The following is a 17,083-nucleotide window of genomic DNA, read 5'->3' as shown; positions in this document are numbered from 1 at the left end:
AAATTTGAGAACTATTGTTAAATCCAAGATGAAACATTCACCCATTTTTTCACTGTTTAAGACTAACGCTACAGTTTTCCACCACCACTAGATAACCAAATTTACTTAAACAATTTTTTTTCCATTATTTTTTAAGCCTTGTTCACACATTCAAAACACACTTGAATGTTAAACGTGTGTGGTTTTATATGTCACATTCGAATGTGTCTTTGCGAACACATTTCTACAGAGGCCAACAAACTTTTAATATATTTTTAGCTTTCTCCCTCTCAGCAATAGAATATGCATATTCACCGTCTGCAGGTAGTCCTAGACTGCCGAACATTAACAATTTATGTTACCCATCAAATGACGTTTACCGCCTATCCTGGCCGGGAGTGTACATTTCCGCAATATTGAATAATGCAGACACGAGTCTTTGCAGTATATTTCATTACACGTGTAGTATATCTCATTATAATTCTATGTATACATTAATGTTCCAGACAACATGCTTCAGGCGGATATGCGTAATTTTGTTACTAATAAGGTTGATGTACTGCAACATATACCATGATAACGGTCAAGCTATAAGGAAATAAAATTGGTCTAAACTATAAGGTGTTCCATGAAAGAAGTAAGCATTTTCTAATGCAACTTGATCTCTAACCTTAAATAATGAGGAAACTTTCAAATTCTCTTATTTCAGCAAATTGTAAATAAATTTGTCCAAATTTGGAATAAAATAGTATTTTGCTCAATATTTTCGAAATGTTCTATGACCCCTTTTTCAAAATTTTATACCAAATGACTCCTTTTCAAAATGTTATACCCAATGATCCCCCCATTTTAAAATAACATTTTATACCTAGATACGCCCGACTTCCCAACGTCAGTAATAATTAAACTAAGGACATCATGCACCAGACATGCAGGTACACTAAAAAAAAGATAAAATGTCACCTTCGTGCACTTTTGTCAACACGGGTTGCACTTTTCGCACCTTTTTCGCATGCACTTACAAAAGGCGGCATGCCACTTGCTTCTGTGAGTTGATAGACACCAACATAGAATGAAATGTCAGCATATGTGACAACGAGACAAATGTTTGGCATATCATCAAGGGGTGAATTTCTGGTCACATGAAACATTCACCGCATGTTATTTTTTTCACGCAAGTTATAAATGCATGAGTCAACACTATTTTGAAGTGCTGTCTCGAGGATATGCGATAATGTGACTATTTATTGTAATGTCGGTTTACTCATCATATATGGTTACAATTCATGAGCACGCTTCTTCAATTATATTCAGAGTACCACATAACCAGGCCATTGTGAAGACACACTTTTGAGGTGCATTCAAAAGAAAATGTGAATCTTGTAAAACAACAACAATAACATCAATCCCAATCATGTCGGTAAAAGTGGACTGGTTGGCGCTTTGAGGCTGGAATGCTTTTGATTTTTTACACAAGAATTCTTCCTTTTTTTTTGTCGTTTCTTCAAAATTGTTTCTTTTGAGGCCCATTATTTTCAACAGCTAGTCTTCAACCACAGGCCTAAAACTTTGTGCTTTACAATGTAACTCAGAAAATACATCTATGTGGATTTTAAGAGGGCTGCACATGCAAAATGCTTTTGTAGCTGTATTTGGCATCAAAATAAAATTACATATGAAATCATATTGTTTTGCAGCATGACTGTGTGACCATTAATCTGCATGTTTGTCTATATGTTTGTCTGTATGTTAGTCCATCCCTCATGTTTCTAATAAACATATTGATCGTTATGTAGTTAGGCTCCACTAATAGCTAACAAATTCCAATATGTCTGTAAATACTTCCATACATTTTCCACAGACGTGGTATACGTGAGGCTTTACATTATGTGATGCTTATTTTAGCATTAATAATATTATTTGTAAGAACTCAAGGTAACAGTAGCAGAATCGACCTTGGATATGTGCGCTATCGATTTGTACTTGGCTGTTTTTATCTAAGTTATTTTCGTCTTATATCATAGAATGTGTGAGATTGAAATCTGCAAAAGTTTTCACATACTAAATTTTCCACCAAACTTGCCGTAGGTTTCTTATAAAAATATTGTCTTTAACTGAGTTGGACAATGAAACAAATTATATCCTATGGTGCACATGTAGCAACGTACGTGACTGATGTGATTGTGATGTATCAAAAATTACATGTTTACCAAAGTTCTATTCTACCATGAAGAAGCATTACTGCTGAATCATTCAAGCAATAATACATTTATGTTCTGCTATTTTGAGTTCATTTGTCAAGACCAAATGAAAAACTCAATATAATTTCACACCATACTAAATTAAGAAAATTCTCATGTGAGATATTTGGATAGGCTGTCCTAGAATGACGATGCAGAAAGTACGATTTCAATATACCTATAGTTTCAGCAACCTTGGGTTTACATTTCTGATGTTTCAAAACATTTGTTGGTCATCATAATCAAAAATCGAATCATGATGGCTATATCATCATGACATCTAAATATCATCTGTGCTTATGTCAACAATACACAATGTATTCAAAATGTCTCATCCATCATGAACTCAGTGTATGTGATGGGTAACATACTGTCGTCTGCATCACATACTGTCGCATCTCAAAAGGCTGCCTTGTGTGACTTTTACTATCAATGTTGTATTTCATATTATTATTTTTATATTTCAGCAGTTTCTTTCTTTTAAGAATGGACATGATATTTTAATATTATGATAATAATACAAAATATAATATAAAAAGTTAATTTTACAGTGTATCTCATCACAATTAGATGATAAATAAAAAAATCACAAAGGGCAGCCTTTTGAGATACAACAATATGGGATGCAGACGACGATATGTACAACACATTCAGTAATGTGCGGTATTTTGATAAGGTATTAAATGCTGGTCATCTTGGTCATGTGTATGTCTTATGAGACTTCCATCGTCCAATCTTCCCTACACAGTGGGATACTAATAGGTTTAAAGTGGTTTTACAACGCTCTACGTCATCATTTAGATGATGTCACAGACACTCGCTAAACCTTCAGCTTAAAGCTGAAAATTGGTAGGTTGTGTCCACTTTCCAAGTAGAATTGATGCTTATTGAATATCTTAAGAAAGTTACCATCCCGTTCCCTTAGATCTATATAACCTTTCAGAAAAACGCATAATAAACCCAGATAGGTAAACTTTCTAAATCTGCTATTAATTAGTACACTGAAATTACAAAACAAATAAAAAAGGTATTTTTTGGAAATCCAAATCCTTTACGCCTCTTCTTTATTCAGGATTATAAATAAAATCAACTTCAATCATGTAAGACACATAACGGATTGAATTTACTTAACAAAAATCCTCTTATCGCAATTATGATGAAGCAAGCAATTTTAATGAAGCAAGCAATTATTGATACACTATAGTCTTGACATCATCAGTTGAAGGTGTTCACTAATAATCTAATTCTCTTCATCACCCACACTGCATATTTATCGATAATTCCACTTACAAACTTGAATATTATATCAGTGTTTGTAAAATTAGGAAGTAGTGGTTTGCTGCATAATAGTAATGAATACTTCGTTAATTAGAATAATACAGGATATAATCTAATTAATTAAATTTTACTATCTTCAGTAGATAGCATTTCTTATTTGCCTGTGTCTTGTCACTCCTCTCCCCCATCCATGGCGGTCCCATATCTCCTCTTCATCTATCTTCTTTTAATTCATGCCTACCCTTCTCTCTCCCCTCCTCTTTTGCCCCTCTCTCTCTCTACACCATCTTCTTGCTTCTCTCCATCTTTTTTCCTCTTTAAACCTGCACATACCGATTCAACTAACCTAAATATGTCACTCCCTCGGTGGGCAAGACACTGCAGCTAGACAACTTCATCAAGCAATTAACAGAGCAAGTAAATAGACTACATTATGTATTTAGGAACTGTAACAAAAATAATCAAATCTTAAGAAGATTGCGGTGAATTAGTATCGCAGTCTGATGATTTAACCCATAATACTTTAATCAGAGTCCGTATTTCCTGTTTAAATGAGGCTTAAAACTAAAACCTTTTATAGCTTGAAAAAGAAAAGCTGCAATGATCAATTAAATCGGTAGCTTTTGGAATAAAAACAGACACTTCAACCCCAGCCGCATAATATATATCTACAGACATATCATACCTTGTGGCTTGTGTATTATTAACTTTTGAAAATGTCAGACAATGACAGACAGACAGACAAATGAGATGCAAGCTATGATAGGATGATGAAACTTGAGGCATAGTTATGATGTTGACAAGCTGCTAATGAGTTATATCACCTTTTATCCATAGACCCTGCAAAAAGAATTCAGGGTCTATGCTTTATCTCTCTTCTCTCTATGTGCTTTAATAGTATTTATGTGATGAAATTTACCACAAGGGAAAATAGTAAGACTATAGTTTTAATTAACTACCCATAAAAGACATTGATGCTTCAATGGTAAACTGATCAAATGTAATTTGATTGATAATTGAATTGATCATTGTCTGGCATGGTTTTTCAGATATAATTTATTTATAATTGTGCAATTAGAATAATGAAATATCTATTAATTGATGTTTACATGCTGAAGCAACAAAACAACAAAGATATGCTGCAGTTCTAACATACTGAAGCCTATTCAACAAATAAAGTGGGATTTTTAAAAAGTGGGATTTTTAAAAAGTGGGATTTGAAAAAGTGGGATTTGAAAAAGTGGGATTTGAAAAAGTGGGATTTGAAAAAGTGGGATTTGAAAAAGTGGGATTTGAAAAAGTGGGATTTAAAAAAAGTGGGATTTTAAAAAAGTGGGATTTTAAAAAAGTGGGATTTTAAAAAAGTGGGATTTTTAAAGTGGGATTTAAACACCAAAAGATCAATTTTTCCAGGTTGGTGGAATCATATATTAGAAGGAATACTTTATTTCTCATGACCTCATGAAAATAAAGAAATGGATACATATCATCACTATTGATCATAATCACAATCTCATTTTCGTAAGAAGTCATAATTAATAAAGTTTCAGTTGAGAAATCATAACCAAAACTCCACCTTTCTTATAATACCACTAAACATCGGAACTAAATATTAGAGCGGCCAGCAGAACGGAACCTCTGTACTTGAGACTATATAAAATCTTGATAGTAGGTATTGAATAATACAATGTTTTGATACCCATGCCCCAAGGCCAGTTCTGTCTGGTGTATGTCTTCAGTCTGTTCAATGTTATAATGAAGCACTACATTTACGCATACTTGGCACGATGCCAATATTAAAGCGTAGTACGCAGTCAGAGAAGATATCTTACACTTCCCACAATGCATTTCTCCCTGTACCTGTACTGATTTTCTATCAAGTGCAATATAGTCAATAGTGGCCAAATTTCCCTCAATGAACAGAGGAGCATATATCCAGATCTTGCAAAATATGTTTTTTTCTTGACTATCAACCCAAAATGAAAATAAAGGGAACCAAATTAATGGGAGCGTCATTTGATAAAATGAGGTGATAATCATGTTGCAAAGGATTCTGGGAAGGGTAAGCTATCTTCTGTGGTATGCAGTCTGGCCACCGACTGGTTCTATCTAGCTCATTTTTGATCGAGTGGGAAACATTCATGTGCTCATTAACATAACTTAAAATACTACAGCTACGTGCAATGTGCAGGATTTTTAAGCGTTGAAATGGACGACATTCATCACTCTGCATCGGAACATTATTAATCAACCACTTAGACTTACAAGATGTGGAAATTATACTAGGTGAAATTTACGGAAGTGTTGAATAATAGAAAATGGAAATGCTGGTAGGCACAAATAAAGTAATAACACCTGGCTTATGTTGGGTATTCTACATGCAAATCTTACCATTTGAAACCAGAAGTCAAAAAATACTGCAAAATCATTTTAAAACAATTGCAATAAAATATCTATTTTTAGGATCGTGCAACTATATGTAAATTCATCAACAGAACATTAAAATACTTTTAAAACAAAAACATTACATCTATAGCACATTTTCAGAGTCATGAAGTGGGGAAATAGACAATAATAATATGATGAATCCTGGGATGAATCATCACTTACACACAAGTCTCAGTTGCTATCTACTGAAGATAGTTCCAGAATCAAAGCAAGCTCTTATTATAAGGTACCGTATTCTTTTTCATATTCAGGAGACTTTTGCTTGATTTGATTTGATAAAATGATGTGAACTCATTATATTTATTTTCTCTACAGGCCAATATGAAAGGGTTTTTTTGCTCGTGGCATAAAAAAGTAACAACCTCGAATTTGATACAAATCTTTATTCCATCGTAAAAACAACATTGATACCTCTGAAAATGTATAAATTTGTTGTAAACAGAAGATAAAATCTGAAGAACTAAGATGTTGAATTAGATTTGATCTCATAAATTCCTAAAGCTGAATTTATAAATTTATTTATTTATTTACCACTAAAGCAACAATATAAATAAATGAAAACAAAGTCATGTGGTGGGAGGCCAAACAGAGCAACCTCGTAAAATTTTGGGCACCCTACAAAAGTTCTACAGTTAGGACAAATCATGATCAAATACGATTAAGAACATATGAGACAAAGACCGGACAAGACACAAGACCCAGACAATGTTGGCAATGGCCATAACAAATTACTATTTTAACATAATAATAAATTTTAGTATAAGTTTTTACAGAAAGTGACTAAGTTATTCATAACAGGAGTCACTTTTATACATATTTTTAAAACTTAGGAGAGTACATGAACTTTGGATACTTGGGCTTATCGAATTCCACAGTAAAGGCACTTGACGTCTAATAGTATTACGGGCTAAATCATTACAAAAATTATTTATACAAATTAGTAGATAGGTTTCTTGACAGGAAAGCATAATAAGTTATATAATATTTCTACAAGTACACCATCGATTATCACAATACTAGTGGAGCCAGTCCCTGTGTGAGTGGTAATGTGAGTGGTCGTTATGTTATATTATGTCAAGCTTGTGTCTGATGTGTCTCTGATTTCATCAGGACTTGTAGAAATACTTCAACTTATTACTGCATGTACACTTTCTTGATCATGTGTGCAAAACCTAAGCTATTTTTGCACACTGAGGATGCTTGCCATTCGCTTTTCTGCAAAAGCGATCGAGATCTCACGTAGCACACATAAGCCAATAAGAAGTAAACACCATGGGAATATAACATGGTTATATATAGCATTGTATTATTAAAAGTAAATTACAGTGTCCATCATTTTGTGAGATGTCTCTGATTTCATCAGGACTCGTAGAAATACTTTATAAACTTATTACTGCATTTATACTTTCTTGACTGTGTGTGCAAAAGCAAAGTTAATTTTGCACATTGAGCATGCTTGAAGCGATCTGGATCTCACGTAGCACACATAAGCCAATAAGAAGTAAACATCATGGGAATATAACATGGTTATATATAGCATTGTATTATTAAAAGTCAATTATAGTGTCCATCATTTTGTGAGATGTCTCTGATTTCATCAGGACTCGTAGATATACTTTATAAACTTATTACTGCATTTATACTTTCTTGACTGTGTGTGCAAAAGCAAAGTTAATTTTGTACACTGAGCATGCTTGAAGCGATCTAGATCTCACGTAGCACACATAAGCCAATATAAAGTAAACACCATGGGAATATAACATGGTTATATATAGCATTATATTATTAAAAGTCAATTGTAGTGTCCATCAAAGTGTCATTCAGGTATCAAAGATAATTTATTAACTTGTCTTTCTCTGAATTTGCCCCTCAAGCTATGATATCCTTCTTCGAAAAAATGCTGTTTACATTTTACAGTTGTAAAACTAAATTATGCTTAAAATAAATTACAGTTCATCTTAAACAATGCCATTTAAGGAAATTTTACTAAAATGTATGATTTATATTGTCCACCAACATACATAGACAATTGAACAAGAAAAAACCTTTTGATTTCATGAAATAAACACAATCAACCATTGACTATATGTGGACAAATACATCGATAAGTTGGACCACTTTGTAAATAGTAACCAAAAACTACCAATTCTTTGGGTATAAAAGAAATTACAAAACAAAGTTAAATGAAAAGATTCAAATTGAAAAGAAAACTTACCGAGGTTGAGTTCCTGGCAAGCAACATGAGCTGCATCCATATCCCAGAAATCATTGCATATTGTGCCCCATTGATTGGCGTGGAAAACCTATATAATAGAAAGAGGAGTAGAACTAAGTCAATACAAAAATAGCTTACGAGCTGCTTATCTCACCAATGGTGCAAGTTTCAAATACGTTATAGTGCTATTTTTTAAAACAGGTTGAACCAAAACAATGATGATAACCAATATATGTAGCAAATTTTAATACAAAATCTCATTTCCAATGGATTCTCAGAAGCATATGAACATGGAGTATTTTCAGACTTAAATGTCATCTTGACACCCACACACAGATTTATTGTTAAAGCTAGCTTTATTGTAAGCTGTTAAAGAATTACATGTTATACACCTTGACTTCATAATAAGGTTTGCAATGTATATATTCATTCTCATACCTCTAGTCTTCCTTCCAGTTGATTATTGCCTCCAACTAGTCTCAGTTCAGAATTTGATGGCAGATTTGAGGATTCCACTAAGGCAGAATATGTTTCTGGTGGGCAGCTATCCAGACATTGACCATTACTGAAGATCTGTCAAACGAAGTTTACAAGCAAACATTAAATGGTGTTATAAGATTTTTTTTTGCTGTCTACTGAAGATAGTGGAACACTTTCGCCAAGTTTAACATTAAATGGTGCTATGAGGTTTCTTGCTGTCTACTGAAGAATATAGCAGAACACTTTTGCCAAGTTTAACATTAGATGGTGCTATATGAGCTTTATTGCTGTCTACTGAAGATAGCAGAACACTTTCGCCGAGTTTAACATTAAATGGTGTTATGAGCTTTGTTGCTATCTACTGAAGATAGAACACTTTTGCCAAGTTTAACATTAAATGGTGCTAAGAGCTTTCGCGCTGTCTACTGAAAATAGCAGAACACTTGCGCCAAGTCTCAAATCAAATAGTGCAAACTAAACCTTTATTTTTAAAACAAAAGTCTTGATGATGATTTCTTACCTTTGGAACCACACAGCTTGTGCACTGCAGTCTTGACATCGCATCAAAGGCACAACCATAGCAAGATGAAGGGCATGCTTGGCAGAGGAATGTTACTGGATTGCCGTATAGACCAGCGTCGCATTCAGGAACACAAGTCTCATTCTGACGGTACATGTCAGGCCCACAAACAGCTACACATGTTGCTCCCTGTTTAAAGAACATGTTTTTTATCTTTTGTTAATAATTCTCATTTTTACATAAAGATTTTTTTCTTCCAATTTTTAGAATCTTCTGGTAGTATGATACAATGTGATAAAAACCAGGGTTGACGTTTTTTTTGTTTTGTTTTTAAATAAAAAAATTTGATTTTTTTAAATTTAATTTTTTTGATTGAAATTTATTATTTTTATTCCAAGAACTAATATATCCCATGACCAAGTCAAAAAAGACCATTGGAAGCTACACATATGCATAATCCTATCAGGTATTTACAAAAAATCAAAACATGTTTTTACATGTGAAAATTTCAAAGAAAAAAAATTGATCAAAGTAATGTTTATATAGCGAAGATCTGCTTGTTTGTTTGTTTTGTTTTGGTTTTAAGTACCATGACCAGGCTGTAATATTGCAGCTACCTAAGGCTAATGGCACATACTAGTACTTCATCAAGTAGCATTATAATATCCCTATCAATCATTTCATACACACAAAGACTAAAGTAAAGTACATGAACACATTTTTACCTGGTTCTTATAATTAAAATATCAATCATTTCAACTGTCACATATCAATAATTATGGCTATACTATAGTTTAAACTATATTTTGTCCCTATACTCAAGGCCAATGGGAAAAGAAAGAAAGGTTTCTTTTCTCAGAAAACTGTGTGCACAACTATGCAACATAAGACTGGCTGTGTAACACAGAACAATTGCCTCCTTTTAGATTTTCTTTAAGTTGACAATGGAATATATTTGAATTTGTAAACCAGACGTCCACCAAAAATAAATCAATTGTTTGGAGTGCAGCATCTGGTGATAACATCTAAATTTATAAAATAAATCAGCTCGTGAACATACGCATGTGTTATCGATCACACGGTAGTTTGGAACTCAAGTGCATTCCACGCTACCACAGAAGGCAACATGGGAACACAATAATTGCTTGTATTACGTCAGCAAACTGTTAATTTATCTGCATGAGTGAGTTCATATCCAAACAAAACAAAGGGGTGCTCAGTACCAAGGTACAAGACTATAGTCTGTGCTATATACTGACATTCCATTGATAGGTGTGGAGTAACATTGATTTGAAAACAAATCTACGTAATAACTTCTGCATAACCGGCACTCAGCAGGGTGGTTACCGGGCAAGGTAGCCTCTGACACTATTCACACTAACTGTTTGTACCATAATCGTTACATCACAAGAGCGTGGGAACAGAAGTTAATGACCGCTGTTCGTATCTTAATTGTGCTGTTTAGGAAACATGAATAGTGTTAGAATATTGCTACAATTGAATTCTCAGTGGTAATTATTTAGGGATAGATCAGGGAAAGCATATAAGCATATTATAAAGTTTCTGTTTTTAATAAAAACAAAGCTGATGATATTATGTCCCAATTAACCAATGCCATAATTGACATTATGGGAATTGAAACTGTAAAGTATATCATGGTGAAAATATCATAATATTATTTGTGTCCAATCATTTGTTTAACTATGTATATAACTTGACATCATGGTCACCTATTTGGATTAAGTTTCAATATGAGGCAAAGCATATCCTGGTAAAGAGAAATAACATATCAGATACAGGGCAGTAGCAAACTTAATTATGATAGTATCCCGCTGTTAATCTATAACTGGGTTAGTCAAATTATTTCACAGCAGTAAATAGGTTAAGAAAAGTTCACATATATTTAAAAAATAAATCTTGACCTACTTGAATTTATTTATACACATAATATTATAGTTTAAATTTTAGTCAGATATACAATCATTTATTTCTCTACTTTATATAGAGGAAAAACAAACTTATAGAGTAATTGCCTAAAAAAATTGTTTGATTGGCGTAACGTGACCGACCCTAAAAACAGGCCCGACCCAAGAGTTTTTTTCTTATATTTTTGCAAAAAAATTTTAAATTAAAAAAAAAAAAAAAAAATTGAAAACTAAAAAAAAAAAATGCAAAGTTCAAATTTACACAATTTACAGCTTAACATGTGTGTAAAAAAAAAATTGCCGACCGACCTACCCTAATTTTTTTTCATGTTACGCCAATCAAACAATTTTTTTTAGGCCTTACAAAAACACTTGGGGTTTTGGCTTTTATTGACATAATGTATATAGTTACTTTTAAATTAACTTTAAACAATGTCAAGTTGCAAGTTTGTTGCACTTTAATATTTTTACCTTCAAAAGTAACCTTGACTTATGTTTCTTTTACAAACAATTATGAAACATGACCGAATGGGTAATGAGCTGAACTCACTGTGGGTGCCATACTTTAATATTTCCTTTAAAAAAAAATTACATTTTCTGTGAGAAATCTACCAATTATGTTCTCATTTGAGGTATGTTATCATAAAGCAAACATTCATATGGGGGTGATTCAAGGAAGTCAACCTACCTTAAGATATGTCCCTGCGGCACATTGGGTACAGTTGTTATTGGACTCTCCATCGGCACAGCGGGCACATTGATTCAGATCGCATGGTTCACATCGGCGTGTGAGGGTATTGCCGTACTCTAGAGGGGCACATTGGTCTATACATTGGTTACCCTACAATAACAAAGAAAATTATAATAATAGTGTGAGCAATATTGAAATTAAAGGGACTTTCAGAGATCCATCAAAGACCAAAAAAAATCTTGACACTTTTTTTCTGAAGTCCTTGATAAATTGTGAAAATAAAGCCTACACTTACAATAAAAAATATCACCAAAATTATGGAGAAAACCGAAAGTTTACGCTAGTCTTTGAGATGGCGTCCCCTATTGAATTTGCACAGAATTGCTTATCCACGGGTATAAACTAGAATTATGCTATTCGTAATTAAGGTGGCACCCACACAAAGGTATGTAAATAACAAAGGTTTGTAAATAAAAAGAATATGCAATATGCAAATAAGCTCATTAATATTCAGAAATCGCAAAAATTCAGATTTGTCTCTTTTGACATAATGCAGTGGCTAACTTTAATATTCATTGTAGGGTTCCCTACTACATTGGTAGATATTCTGAAAGAGCAAAAACATGACACATATGCATGATGTGTGTGGAATAATTTGGAATTACTGGAGCTTTGATTGTCCCTTTAAAACTCTTCAACAAGTAAACAAAGAAAAAATTTCACTTTCACCACAAACCCACAATTAGTACATATGTAATGTATAAGGTCTAATGGTAAATATGGTTTTAAGAGAAATCTGGGTTAATAACACACTGAAAGCAAATTGATATCCCATGGATTTCTCATTCCAGGAAGTGGTTTGGTTTCCCATACAAACCTGGATGTCCTTATTTCACTTTTAACCAAATACATATTTCATCAAACAAAAAGGAAGTGGCACTGATTAGTTTTATCAAGAAAATAGAACAAAGAATCAAAAGCTGGCTAACATTAGCAACAAAGAATCAAAAGCTGGACAGGAAGATGTACATGGACAAGTACCAAACAAGCATACTTTCCTATTAATGTTTCCTTAGAAATGAACCTTAATGCTCTGCGTGATGGTCATTGGCTTCAATATAAAAGTTTGAGTTTTGAGATAAAATATCAAGAGCTATCTTAAGAACCACTGAACGAATACTAGATGTACTCATTTTAATGCATTTTACATGCTGATTCCAAATATGGTTATGAAAATTCACAATTCTGAAATTTTTAAAACTTTTATAAAAATTGAAACTTATCATCTGCAGTCGACATCCGAGTGGGGAAAGTTAAAATATTAAAGACCGTGTTTGCCTAGACCACATTATACCACAGATACTTAAACACATGTGTTTAAGTATCTGTGATTAGACAAATGAAACTTAACATTATCTCTGAATATGTCTCGATCCTTACCTGTAGAAAATATGGCGGTTTACATGCCGTACATTGGTCGGGGCTGTCGTTACAGCTCAAACATTGTGCAGCACATGACATGCAATTGTAGTCATCTTTGAGGTAGTAGCCCGTACCGCAATCATCCAGGCACTTTCCTGTTGCACCTGATAAGAACAACACATAGCGACTTGCTAAATAAAAACATGAAATGTCCACTCTCGACAACAAAATAGAATCGCACTTGTTTTCAAATTACGATCATATATGTTCCCCGAATCTGTTTGCTGCAACAATATTCTTCCCAAATCAAACAGAACACATGCACTACTACTAGGTCTAGCTATCTACTGTAGATCATACAACAAGAAGTGAGGAAAGCCAATGTTTCAAACATGCACAGCTTGAAAATGTTCCCCCTACATCAGTATTTGAAACACGACTCAACAGCTATTATAACAAAATATATTTCTACATTTACAATAGAGTCATATTACATGTAAGAATAATATCCATCGTCTAGCCTGCTCCACCAATCATCCCCTAAATACCCTATTTACCTATTTCTTTCTCTGCGTTTCACCTGTCACATATTGTATAGCACATTTCAAGGTATCAACATGAAAGCCTAGCTGGCAACTTTCCCCACAGGTGTATTATACTGAAACTAATACCAATATGCAATGTAGTTTTACCTCTCCTTGCAAAATAATGCAAACACTAACATTAGAAGCTGTATTGTACCCCGGTGCTTTAACTTTTTTAAAGTCTTTTACATCTATTACTATTTTATATGAAATTCTCACCTGCAATTTAGTTAGTAACAGCGCCTACAACTTCTAAAATTGTTATATCACGTAAAAGCTTTTAATGAGCAACCTTTTCGATGACTGTATGGATCTCAGTCAGACAGGTATATCATTTTTCCCCTAACCCTGGGTTACTAGTACTTTTTATCAGCCAGACTCTATTGATTAAAGACTATCAGCCAGACTCTATTGATTAAAGACTATTGATTATCCAAAGCTAATATTTACTACTATTTTTAACAACAATCCAATTGGGCTATTCCAGTTGAAATCCATACACCCCCGTGGAAGACATGACCTTAATTTCCCACACAGGGAGTGTGAATTTCAAATGGAGTCACCCATTCAGGTAAGCTCCTTTGAAATTCACACTCCCTGTGTGGAAGATTTTAAGGTCATGTCTTTCATAGGGGTGTATGGATTTCGACTGGAATAGCACATTTACATATGCCGGTCAGTGAATCGGAAAGTCCTGAAATATTTGAAAAATATCCTAAAAATGTTTCTTTTCATGTACCTTTGAACAGGAAGCGATGAACACAATTGATTGAAATCAAACAATTTCAAAATGTCTAAAAACCGGCATCGCTGGGTTATATTTTAAATTGAGTTACATTTTGATAAATTATTTTAATACTTGGCTTAAACTTGTCAGTGCTACATATTTTGTAAAACAGAATACAAAACAAATTTTGAGATCCAAGTTTTTTCCTGGGTCTTTTTTGAGATGGAATCTGTGGTATTTTTAAACAGACGCCAGTAAGAGCTTTATAACTTGATCCGACTGGAATTAGTTATTCATTGGAAATGTAGTATGCCTTGCTCTAAGGAATTTAAAAAAAAGTTTTTCTTCTTTCACTTTGTTTACAATTATGTTGCCTCAGGATTTCTTGTTGAAATGTTCTACTAAAATGATGAATATCTTATGTCAAACATTACAATTAAACTTTGTTGTTTAAGCCCACACATGGATAGAAAAGGTGCATGCATTATTCTTTTATTTAAGTTCTAAAAAATTACAACTTTTTCAGAACTCATTTCCATAATACACTCATACTGATTTGTATTATTTCAGTTATTAGAACCAATTTGTTTGATAAATAAAAGATTATTCACAAATTGCAAAATAACAAAAGTCCAAAATGTAAACTATGTAGTTTCTCTAGACTGATGATTATATTGATTGTCTACTACTTTATCAATAAATTGGTCACCTTACATTATAGATATCATTGAATATTTAATCGTATTATATTGAACTACATAACCACTGTGATTTAGCGGGAAATGTTTAGGCCCACCCCCTGGCCTACACAAATTTGGCCCTGTTTGGACATGATCCAACATTTCCGTTTGGTTGATTTGTCTTGTTTTTGCGCTAAAATTTTATGTTGAAAGAGAAGCAGTTTGAACAATTGTAATGTTTGTATTTCAAGGTATAAAAATTGGACAATTTACATCAGGCCCGGCGGCGTACCAGGGTTTATATGGGAGTGGGCAGATTTTGAAAATCTGGACTCTTTTTTAAAATTTTGACCTTTTATGGCCAAAAAGGCATAAAAAACCTCTATTTTTTGGCTCGCTATGCTCGTAAATAATTTTATCATCTGTTTGATTAACAACAGTAGTACAACAGATACAAATGTAATAACAAATAACAAAGTCTTGATTATATGTTAATTATTGTTGCTTTTAAAAGTAACTCTATTATTTAAGTTAGTTTGTTTCATATTGTATTAACTCCATTAATTTAAGTTTACTTCATTTACTTATGATTGAAAAATGATTGGTAGAATACATTTAGTTCCTTCTGTACAGGTCAATGCCCCCAAGAATAACCAGAGATCAGGCATATGCCATTCTCATTGCATCACCCACACTTTTGTTCTGCACAAACTTAGCCAAAAGACATCTAACCACATGAATGTCTTACTTATTGACAATACGTGATTAAAGTACTTCCTCTAGCACTCAGTGTCACTATGTACCAAGTTATTGTCCAGCAATACAAAGAAATATATTGGACAGTCACTTAACATACCTTTTTTGATCAAAACCTATATTACATATGATAAATGATGTGTGGGCAATAGCGCATGCTATGAAAATTGCATGATCATAATGACAAATCAAAAAATTATCACGAAGTTAAACACCTGGGTATGTTAAATTAAATTGGTTAATATGCCTAATCTTTTCAAGAATTTTATTTCTATTGATTTTATTGTGAAGTTTCAATACAATTAAAACTAAAATTAAATTAAATTAATCAAAATAAATAGAAAAACATGCTGGTGAATTAAAAGTACTTCCACCTGCTGGCTGGCCACATTTTTGGAAACCGAAAGTTACCATCTTCTAAGAACCATGTCCCCTTAAAGGATGTGTGGATAACCATATAAATATTGGTTGTCTAGCCTACAGTGAGCTGGGAATAACCCTCACCAATGAACCTGACTATAAAGAAGTACTTCTATAACATTAAGCTCAAACAAAGAACCTGTCTTACGCCAATGGCATGTGGTATTATTAGTAATAATAAATGAAAACAAAACGATTAATGATTACCCATGGAGTAGGTGTCTGGCCAGGGTTTTTCACCTTGCCACCATGCGTGGATGTGTGTGTGTTTTGAGGGCAAATTTCCCGCCTTTTTTGTGTTTACAAACATTGGAAAATATGATTCGCGCCAAGTGTGCTTGACTGACCAAACCGCAGAACTTATTGATGTGAACTGGAGGTGAACAAACTTTTGCTAAGCAATTAAACAGTTGCCCACATATTTTGGCCAGTATTTACTAGGACAAGATTGAAACCAGGATTGAAAATAACTAAAGAAACAAATTTACATATATAAATAAACAAATAAATGTGCCCCAGTTTCACGCAAAGGTTATAACTATAAATAATCTGGACGCTGTCTTGTCATGATGGCATTAATCATCATAAGTCTGCCTAAAGTATAATGTAGGCTACAAGTATAGCTAAGTATGGTATTAGTCTTCAATGCTTCAAATGCTTCTTACAAAGGCCAAGAGTAGTATAACCGGTAGTCAGACAGAATACATACCATCACGTG

At 33.3% G+C, this 17,083-nt stretch overlaps 1 protein-coding gene across 1 annotated transcript in view; it reads right to left on the bottom strand.

The window, feature by feature from the left end:
• Positions 1 to 17,083, bottom strand: part of LOC140159504 (scavenger receptor cysteine-rich domain-containing protein DMBT1-like) — a 68,519-nt gene that overhangs the window by 36,464 nt on the left and 14,972 nt on the right. The window contains exons 10-14 of the mRNA XM_072182993.1: positions 13,217 to 13,362; positions 11,774 to 11,926; positions 9,161 to 9,349; positions 8,599 to 8,733; positions 8,161 to 8,248 (exon numbers count right to left, since the gene is read on the bottom strand). Coding sequence (XP_072039094.1) covers positions 8,161 to 8,248; positions 8,599 to 8,733; positions 9,161 to 9,349; positions 11,774 to 11,926; positions 13,217 to 13,362 — 711 coding nt within the window. The remainder of the gene's footprint in view (positions 1 to 8,160; positions 8,249 to 8,598; positions 8,734 to 9,160; positions 9,350 to 11,773; positions 11,927 to 13,216; positions 13,363 to 17,083) is intronic.

Source organism: Amphiura filiformis, chromosome 8 (assembly GCF_039555335.1).
Source record: "Amphiura filiformis chromosome 8, Afil_fr2py, whole genome shotgun sequence".
Classification (NCBI taxonomy): Eukaryota; Metazoa; Echinodermata; class Ophiuroidea; order Amphilepidida; family Amphiuridae; genus Amphiura; species Amphiura filiformis.
This window is presented reverse-complemented; position numbering and strand designations above follow the sequence as displayed.